This window comes from Bidens hawaiensis, unplaced genomic scaffold (genome assembly GCF_021521415.1).
Source record: "Bidens hawaiensis isolate Kalapana, Puna unplaced genomic scaffold, B.hawaiensis_p1.1 tig00005396_1, whole genome shotgun sequence".
Taxonomy (NCBI): Eukaryota; Viridiplantae; Streptophyta; class Magnoliopsida; order Asterales; family Asteraceae; genus Bidens; species Bidens hawaiensis.
In genome coordinates this window covers 26323-36958 of record NW_027491343.1, presented here as the reverse complement: position 1 = coordinate 36958, position 10636 = coordinate 26323, and the positions used below count along the sequence as shown (strand labels likewise).

General features: G+C 35.5%; 2 protein-coding genes across 2 annotated transcripts; both read right to left on the bottom strand.

Annotated features, from left to right (window-relative positions):
• Window positions 1-4: 4 nt before the first annotated feature.
• LOC143629649 (geranylgeranyl transferase type-2 subunit alpha 1-like) lies at window positions 5-3414 on the bottom strand (the record flags this gene model as incomplete). Its single annotated transcript, XM_077098869.1, has 8 exons — window positions 3275-3414; window positions 3013-3199; window positions 1929-2089; window positions 1747-1851; window positions 922-1653; window positions 671-848; window positions 378-564; window positions 5-165 (listed from the first exon to the last, which is right to left on the bottom strand). Coding segments are annotated over exons 1-8 (1827 nt in total), but the record flags the coding sequence as incomplete, so codon positions are not given.
• Window positions 3415-5423: 2009 nt separating this feature from the next.
• Window positions 5424-10266, bottom strand: LOC143629648 (rho GTPase-activating protein REN1-like). Its single transcript, XM_077098868.1, has 21 exons — window positions 10210-10266; window positions 10003-10116; window positions 9454-9540; window positions 9297-9333; window positions 9116-9192; window positions 8974-9044; window positions 8791-8869; window positions 8088-8232; window positions 7904-8023; window positions 7740-7817; window positions 7520-7575; window positions 7338-7407; window positions 7049-7133; window positions 6720-6963; window positions 6478-6648; window positions 6295-6335; window positions 6164-6224; window positions 6001-6084; window positions 5813-5926; window positions 5624-5724; window positions 5424-5508 (listed from the first exon to the last, which is right to left on the bottom strand). Exons 1-21 carry the CDS (start codon window positions 10264-10266, stop codon window positions 5424-5426), a joined length of 1977 nt encoding a protein of 658 aa, XP_076954983.1.
• Window positions 10267-10636: the final 370 nt, after the last annotated feature.

Here is a 10636-nt window from a genome sequence, read left to right as displayed (position 1 = left end):
AACATAAATACCGTCTCGTGTCTACAGTGTGTGTCCCGATCTCATTGTAGGAGATATTTAACACCCTTAGTGACTTCAAGAATCTCAAAGGGTCCAATGCCGTAAAGCTGCCAAGTTTGTTGTGACTAAGGTTTAAGCATGAGAGAAGCTGCAAAGCCTCCAATCCTGTAAGAGTCCCAAAAAGGGTTGAAAATAATAAGTGACTTAAGCGTTATATATGATTAAAATAGGTATATTATTTCAATCTTTAATTACTGCCTCTATCCGAATTGCTTTTTCTCGAAAGAGGAAAATGTTTCATTGCAAAGACCAAGTAAATGTGAGATGTGCAAACTGTAAAGCATGCTGTGAGATTTGACAGTTATAGATGTTTTTACCTTCAATAGAATGAAGTTGGTTGTGGCTGAGATCTAGACTTTGCACCCATAATAACCGTTCAAGGGATCCAACTCGTGATAAAGATAAAGAATTCAATCTTAAACACACAGGACCGGTGATATTTGAAGAAGTTGCCTCTTTATACCGCCAGCAGTACTTCATCAAAGACTCCTTGCTAGAAGTCAACTGCGATATCAAAGAAATACTTATAATCGGGCCCGTTTGGATTATGTTTTTATCTCCAACAGGTGAAACATGTGAAATTAATAAACATACGTAATAAAAAAAATACCTGTTTTAAAAAAACCAAGCTGTACTCATCCTTGTAATATTGGTAATGTGTGGGGTCCAACTCCATCAACTCAGAATACAGTTGCAAAACTTCCTCCACGTGAGTCGTATTTGGAGTATCAGTTATCATGGCATCATTCGCCATCAATAATCTCGCAAGAGTGAGCTTCCCAATTTTACTATCAAATAATGCAAATGTTAAATAAGAACAATACAAGTATTTAAAACAAAAAGTCACAGACGGCTGCATACCACTCTGCCCATGTCAATAATTCTCGATAATGATCAATTTCACTAGCTATCATCTCAGACTTCCATTTTGGAGATGTAGATTGCTCATTATCACTTGTTAACTCAAAATATGATTGAAACAAATTCACCACGTTTGAATTTATGTCAACTGTAGAGAAATTCTCATCTGTCATTAATATCCTTGCTAAACTTTGTCCTTCAGGTTGCAAATCATGGCATACAGAAACTGTAAATGCGAAAGACCAGTGTCGGCTGCATGGAACACCATTTAAAGATATTATGCCTTGAGAATCTTCCGAGCTAACTTTCACTTGAAAGACCTTTGATGAGCTATTTTCCCCAAGAGGGATGGTCAGATGGGTCAACCAGGCTTGACCACATTTAAACTTATTTGCAGAAAGCGGGCTCCACGTAATGTTTATAAATATGTCACTCTCAACTTGAACACTAACTGTATGTAAGTTTACACCTTCAACCGGCTCATTAAAAAAGAGAACGACAGGGAAGGTCGTTTTAGTAATTTCAGAACCATGTGGAGGCCATGAAGAAACTAACTTAGGCATGTCGACTTTAACAGTTTGATCCAAAAGCCATAGATGATAGAACCACCCACTTTGATCATCTGGGTCGGTAAAAACTGCATTTCTTACAAACTCATATTCCTCTTTCAAAAATATCTCCTTTGGAAAATATCCTTCAACCTTTTTTTCCAGCAGATGAGATAAGAGTACACTGAAAATATCAAGAAATCACATAATACAGATAAAAGAAAAGTCGAAAAAAATTTCCATTAAACATAATGCAAGTGAAAATAAGAGGCCTTACCTACGATTGTGCCAAGCAGAATAATTACTGAAGTTATCATTTATCATATCTGTTGTAAACTGTAGCTCCTTCTCATCTGATATGTTCTTCAATCCTGCTATAAATCTGAAAAGGACATAGCAAATAATAAGATCCATAACTCCCTAGTTAAATATATGTATATACCAAATTAATGTATTCACCTTCGGTAATTCCACGCATGAAAATTACGGGTGTCTTGCTTCTGGAATAGATTTAGAAGCTTTAATTCCCGCTCTGTTGAAGCATTCCCTTTGCTTATCACCCATTTCCGGTGATGCCATGCTCCATAAGACTTAAAATTCTTCCTTAGTGCACTCTCTACCTACACGTACAGTCAAAATATTTCAGGCATCAGTTAAAACGACAATATTGCTATTCAAAAACATTTTTTTAAAATGATGCTATTATGTGTATTCTTCACAGTTTCACCATCAGAATACAAGTAAAAACAGCAAAACCTTTGGCACGGTTTTTTGTCAGCCTAGCACTCCAATAATCATAGTACTTTCCCAATCAATTTGTCAAGTTAAGAAGTAGTATACACGAGATTTGGCCAACACCCAAACGTTTATTGATAACCAAAAAAACTTGCTCAAAACTTGATTACAATGGCCAAACCTTACACGGCTTATAAGCTAACCTAATACACCAGGAATCAATTTAAAACTAAATTTATTCTAACAAGTTAAACCATTTTCTTGTTCAAGAAGTAACCACCATCCATAACACTTTGTGCCTTGCACGCCCAGGCATCCTCAAAATCGCCAACAATTTGATCAGTCTTCTCCAATTACTATATCTTTGTTTCATGAGTTCATCCTAACTAGAACCATAAATCTAACTAAATGCAATGAACAACCAAATAGAACATCATAGAGGTGCAAATACCAGTTAACCAGTTTTTTGAACATCAATTACTGGCCAAACAGTCAAAAGCCTATGTAACCGGTTCGGTTCGGTTATTAACCGATTATAACCTATCAAAATTAACCTTATAAACAAACATTAACCGTACTAACATATGTTCGGTTAGCCGGTTCCTAACCATCTGTTAGTAACATGTTTCTCTTATGCCGGTTATTAACTGGTTTCAGGTTAACCGGTTACAATTTGCACCTCTAGAACAGTATACATATTTGCTGCAATTATGCAAAACCTAAAATGATGTTGTAATAATAATTATACTAACAACAACAACAATCACAATAGGATGTGTAATAAAACAACTGAGCTAGAGGAACTTACAACTCGCAACTCTTCATCGATAATCAATCTGATGTGATCGGCTTTCGCCACGTCAGCGTCATCCGGTTTACTACTAGTATTACTGAGATTATGTTGAAAAGCGAGTTTCCGATAGTTCCAGGCGGTCATGAACTCCGGATTCAGCTCAATGAGCTTGGCATTGATTTCTAGGGCTTCGTTCGTGTAACTACACATCAATCGATTATTATTATTTGGAACACAATAATAAATAACAACTAATAATAATAAAGTAGTAGAGTACATGTGATTGTGATGATTATGAAGAAACTGAGATTGAAGAGATCGAATCTTAGCTGCCTTGATCGCCGATGCATTCTCGTCAACTGGCGTTGCAGGTTTTCTAGGTCTTCCGTGCATCTTTATCGATTCAGATCGATCGATTTGATTGCGAGTCCACTGTGTTTATTAGAATCTGTTAAGTCTTTTGTTCAGGTTCGGGGTTAATCGATGATAAAAGCTTGAATAAAACCGGTTAAAAAAACTTGAGTTTAGTTGGTTTATTCTTGTAACCAAGCCGAACTCGGTCCTCGGCTTGGCTCGTTGGCTCTATCTTAGGTTTGTTAAACTTTAAAATCAAGCTCGAGCCTAGCTGGGCCGCCTCATATAATTCAAGCTTGAGATCGAGATCGAACACATCCTGGCTCGACTCGTGAACATCCCAATTTTTAGCGAACAATTAGGATGCGTCACGTCGGACTAGTCGGCTGAGGAGGCTAAGCCATAGTTGGCTCGTTTTGGGCTATGAAATTGATAAATATAAAGTTTGTGGGACCAACCAGGATCAGGGATGAGCTCAAGATGGTACCAGTATTGAACCTGAAAATCTCAATCACGAAAATTGAAAATATTTGGTGGTGTCGGTATTTCATGCAAAATTCGGGATTTACCAGTACCGTACGGGTACCAACACCGGTACCAAAAATGTTCATCCCTCCAGGATCTGATATGTGTCACATGTATGCTGCTAAGCTTGTCCTACATATGCATATGCATTTCCTTAGTAATTTGTCTTGTAAGCTAAAAAAAACACATCGGCTACATCGATTTGTCTTCTCTTAACATAGGGTTAATCATCGATCTATGTTTAAAATGCTAAAATTTAATGATATTCGTTGTTTACTTTTAACTTGACTTGTTTCTTGCCCCCGATGACAAAAATTCTTAGATTCGTTACTAGGTTAGGATTACATAAACCCGTCACAATCAACCTAACCCATTGCCATCTGTACGCATTTGACGCTTTTTCCTCAATTTTAAGATACATATGAAAGTAATAATTATGATAACACAAACTGTTGCAATGAAAACTATTATCATTATAGTAGGAATGCGTTCATGAGACAGACATTTTTAATCTCGATCGCTTACCCAATGCGTTACCCGATCTGTTACCATCCATATCGATAATAGTGAAAAACGTTGTACATGCTTTTATTTGTATGTACATGGTGGCAATAGCTTTCACGTCCAATAGAAATCATAAAGAGGTGTAAGAAATGTATAAAAACTTGACTAGGGTAACTCATAAAAGAAACAAAGACATTAATGCTATGTACAAATGTTTACGTGATTCTTATAGCCCTCTATATAAAATTATAAAATTAGTATTAAATATTTTTATTTGACCAAGATGTGAGCATGAAAATGATAGTAGGCATAAAGACAATTATGTTTCCCAATTACATAATAAAAGACACTAATAATTACAAAAATTCCTAGCATAACAAAAAATTGAAAATTTTAAAAAGTGCACCATTATATACTATACCTTAAACTAGTAAAACTTCAAGTATAAATATATCTAAGCTCAAGTGAAAAGTTTGCATTTTGGTGTTTGGTTTAAATCACATTCTTGTGTTTTGATCTTTTGCTAAACCCCATATATTATTATCGGTTTAACATGTGCGGTGTGAAGTGCATAATTAATTATCTGGCTTATTAGACGATCCTTGATGTTGTTGGGATGAAGTGTCGGGTGACGATTCTTCAGGTGATTCGAACTCCTTTTGACTACCACCGTCGTGTTTCTGAGATGATTGCCCTTTATTATCACTCTCCAGCTCATTCGCCATCTGGTTGCGCTTTTCTTTCAAAAAGCTTAGCCTGTTTGTTATTCTTGACAGCGCCGAGTTTGTATTAGCTGCCTGCCATATCACATGCATCACACAACTTAAACCATGAAACATATCAAATTGGTTGAAACTTGAAAGTGAACAAAAGTGTGTTTTCATTATTTCATAACATGTACCTCACCCCTTGAGTTGGATCTTTTGACCGAGGTTGACGTTGATTTGCTCATACTCGGTTCTCCTTTGCGTGACATAGAGTGGAAGCCCTGTCACAAACAACAATAAAAAAACACATGTACTAAAGAGCAGACCGTCACGATATTAAGTTATAAACCATGCTGTTGGTGTTATATATACCTTACTCTTACGTGTATTAGAAGGTTCACGTTCGCGATCTTTATCTTTTCTGTACATAAAAAACAACACAAGAATACATAATAAAATATGTGTTAGTGAGTACTAAAATATGTATTATTATTATTATTATTATTATTTATTTTTTTTTTAAATACAAATCTTACCCTTTTCCTTGATTTAGCTGCAGTTCAAGATCATCAAGTTTTTGTTGTAAGCCGATGACTTCAGCCTCAGCTTGAGCAACATCCTCGAGATCTGCCTTGGTCTTTAGAACATGTACGGTCGTATTACAGTAATAATTTAAATTAGGAGTTAGTATTTATTAAAAATAGATTAGTAAGAATGTAAGATACCTTTTCATCAATGGAGCCTGGTAACGGTAAGACCTTCTTCGACATCATGAGTCCAGCCTCGAGTACTTTACTCATTTCTCGCTCCCTTTGAAACTGTTCCTTTAATGTTGTCACCTGCATGCACATTTTAAGCATTTATACATTATGTTTCATTTCAATAAAATTTATTATCTAGAACATAATAATACCTCCTGCTCAAGAGCTAGACGACGGTCCCCTAAAGCATCCTGTTTGCTTAACAAATCTTCTTTAAGAATTGAATTTTGTCGTGCCTGTAGTCACCAAGAGTTTATATTCATGAACGTTCACTATGATTCATACAAGATGGAAAATAGCATGACATTGTTTTACCTCCTCTTCAATTTTCTTCATCAATTCGGCTTTAAGACTCTCGAGCCTGAATATTTCATCCCTGAAAACATTTGGATAAAACCAACAATTAAAGACTTGACAAGAGTAAATCAAACTAGTAGCCGACTGACCTTTCTTCTGCTATCGCGTCTATGTTCATTTTCTTCTTTGCCTGCACTCAAGTAATTTTGTATAATAAATAAAAGACAGAAGCAAAACATACAATGTAACATAAATAAAAAAATAAAAATTAAAAAAATAAACTACTAGAATTCATATAACAAAAAGCTAATAAATGTAGCCAAGAATCCAACCTTGCTGCCATGCTTATAGCTATCTCCGTCATCCTCGCTTGATCCACCGTCAGATGAATAATCACCATCCTCATAGTCATCGTCGTCGTAAGCATCATCACCGCTAAGCTCTTCACTTTCACTTCCACTCTCATCTGAGTCAGAGTACAGATCAGATAACATGTCTCCTTCCTGCAAAAATAATACGATTATTCATTTGGTTCCAAACAAAACATTGCAGTTTTTATATATAAAAAAATTACCCCGAATATATTGTCGTATTCCTCTAGCAGGGTGATAATAATGGCTTGAGCATGGTTAGCTGCAGCAGCAGCTTGCATAAGTTGAGCAGAACCGTCACCGCCCATACTGAACTCATTGTCAAGCTCAACTTCACCAGCCAAAAGGGGTCTAAGAAGTAATGGTGACATACACGCGGCGACAGCTGGAACACTCATGCGGTTCACATCCTTGTTCTCGGCAACAGCTTCCATTGTTATCAAAATTCTGTCCACATCAGTTGGAGAAACATATTAAATAAACCAAATCCAAAAAACTAACTTCTAACTTGAATCTAGTCATGTTATATCACCTTTGCAAAAGACGACGATTTGGTTCAGGAAAGGTGTCGCATATAGCTGCACGCATACAGTTGACTCTTGAGCCCCGATCAGTTCCTAACCAGAAGTTATTAAGTACAGGAGGAGACCATTGCAGGCAAGAAAACATATCATTGAATAAAACAATGTTCTAAACATGTGCCGGTAAACAGATGCTACATGATACAAAGAAAAAAACTTGTATAGACATTGTAAATTGCACTCGATTATGTAAAACACTACTTCGACTTTATAAAAACACAAAGTCTACAACAAACGTACGATATGCCTGTAGCAAAGCTTTGCAGCAAGAAGCTGGAACTGGAGATGACGGTAACTCCCGAAGAACATACTGAAAACAATATTGTAAAAAAAAATCAAATACTCGAAAGCCAAACAGAGAAAAATAATTAAAAAAAATATATGATGAGCGTTTATGACCGTTGCTTCTATTTAAGGCATACCTTGATACAGTCTCCAATAACATGTCCATCCTCATCTGCAATGAACTCTGTTTTGCCTGCTCACCAAATTATACAAATTAGACAATTATATTTACTTGAACTCGACTTATCATAATGTCACATTTAATGTTATAAATTCTGCAAGAATGTATTCACATGTGATTACTTCTAGTTCTCAAGTTTGTGTGCACATAACTACATAAGATCCAAAGTTACACACCGTGTTCATAGTCCCGAATCCGGTGCTCAACAAGTTCTACATCAGCAGCCTGCCTCAGAATTCCTTCTACTTTAATTCCTGAAACATTACCATAGACAATGTATAATGATTAAAATTTCAAAATTGTTTCATAATTGACAAATAAACAAATGTTAGAATGTTACCATGCTCTTCTACATATCTAAGGGCTTTCTCCAAGAAAGATGGAGTCCCGTCTACATCTTCCAATGCGAGCAAGACCGGTCGACCAAGGACAACAGATTTTGGAGATGAATGATCCTTTGCTGTTGGAATTAAATTAATGGTCAAATAATTAAGTGTATGGATGTCTTCAGTTAATGAAAATGCAAATGAAATGAAAGTTGAACTCACCCTTGTCAGTTTTTGAGTTCCCGGTTTGTTCCGTCGTCCCTGGGCTAGCAGTAGTAGGCGCATTTTCTAAAGCTTCCTCTAATGCATTCTTCCACTCATATAAATCATCTAAAGTTTCAGCCTAAAATAATAACAGCAGTAGGCACAAGCAATAAGTCAATCAAATTTATTCAACTTCTCACTGTAGAATTATCTATAACTTAAGCAGCCAATCGGACGGGTTAATAATATCAGTGTTGTAAAAGTCGGATTCCAAGGTCAAACTCGGCCACCATTACTTGCCAAGGTCAAACTCGGTCAAAAGTCTGAGTACTCGGGATTACCCCGCCTCCAAGGTCAACTCGGCCACATTTTTTTTATTTTTTTATTTTTAAGTAAAAAATTAAAAATAACAACAAAACATGAATTTTTTGAATTTTTTTTTCAAATGAATTATGCTTATTTTGACGTGAATTATGTTTATTTTAACATATATATATATATATATATAATATCCAATAATTGTTTTATATTATATTTATCATGTCCGAGTACAAGCCGAGTACTCCCTACAAGGGGGTTGGCCGCCTAAGGACCGCCTAGCGAGTTTTACAACATTTTTATAATATTGGTTGACACAATATAGTGTGCTTTCTATTTATCAACTACTCGAGTTTATAACGTAAATAGAGACAGGCACCTTAAGAGTAAATGACCTCCCATCGCGCCCATCAGGGAATAACACGGTTAAGAGCTTCTTATCAGCTTTCACAACCACACTGCAATTCACATTAAAAAAAAAAAAAAAAAAACTTACTACCATGCAGAGAATACTAAATGCTAATTTAGTGAAGGGTGTGACTTAGAAAGCAAGAAAGCCAACCTGCCTGAGCTGTTGAGGTCTATGCCACCGAGTGTTAGATTTGTCTCGCCGCCCTTTTCAGTACTAGCATTCTGTATCAACATAAAAATGAACCATCAACACATGAATAATTTACAAGGTAAACAGATGATATGTAACTTACTGGATCACTTCGGAAGAAGACGAGTGAGGTTTCTGTCAGAATAAACCATCTTTTCTTCCATGAGGTCCAGCCAATACCTACATAAGTGTAAAATAGAATATGACAATTGAATGGTTAACATACTTATTGCCATACTATAAAGAAACTGTTAAACATTGAATGATGAAGAGAGTTCGATCACCTTTTGACGACAAAAACAGTGGTCCGCTCTTGTAAACCTGCAAATTATATATAAATTTCTTTTAAAAGTTATGAACTAGACTTAAACATTTAATACATACACAAATAAAATCAAATAGAAAAGGATGATAATCATGAAACTGGAAGTTGTTTAAAACCTTGTCATTACGAGAGCTTTGCCTCTCCAAGGATTGGGTTGCACCCGACGTAGGCGACAAGTTACCACCACCACCATGACCATGTCCCTACACCAACGAATATTAACAAAGCTTTGTTAGAGTAATCTTGTGTAAGCTAGTACGAGTCTTGTTCAAGCTTGGCTCATTTAACATACACAGATCTCAAACTCATTTCAAACTCTACTTCTATAGCTCGAGCTCGGCTCTTGAGTAGTTTTCCAAGCTTGAACTCGGCTCACTTGCTCTTTATAAATTAATTTATATATATATATCATAATGTATATTTTTTAGTCATTTATCACATAATTTCATGTTTCATATATAATAATAACAATAAAAATAATATATAGCTCATTAAAGCTCGCCAGCCTGCTCGAGCTCAATAAGTGAAACTTATTTAAGCTCGGCTTGGATCAAATTTTTGACGAGCCTAGTTTACACCCCTACCACATACATATCCCGGTCTAAAACACAAAATCCGTTGAACTCGAATGGTAACAGATAATTTCGTGACATTGAAACTAAAACCTGGTGATCCGGAGAAACGTCAGCAGCGTTGGTTTTGGAATCATTATTATTATTGTTCTTCCCGTCGACGCCATCTTTTCTGGAAGGATTATTATTCGTCAGATCGGCAGCATTCTGATCGGAAGAAGCATTGTTATTATGATTGTGATTATGATTATGATTATGATTATGATTATTATTATGATTATTGTTTTTGGAATGATCAACACCACCAGCAGCAGATTTAGGATCAACAGTGGTGCTGTTGGTTTTGGGATTAGGCATAATATAGAACTCAAATCATTCAGATCGATTCCAAAACCTGCACCAAATTATGAAATCAATTCTTATTAATGATGCATTTATTCATGATAAGATAATGATTATATATATGATACAACTTACATGCATTGGCAAGGAATTTAATGTTATTTTGTTTTATTATTTGATTTTATTTTATTTTAGTTTTCATTGTTCGTAACTTTCTTCTTCTAACAGAATTCCGATGATCACGCACTAACGTTTACCATAATAAGAAATAAATAAATTACTACAAATCATTTTTACTTTTTTACTTATTATTATTATTACTACTTTTATAGGGTTTGGATCAAATACAAATGAAATTAACGTGTTGTGCTAGATGTGATAATCA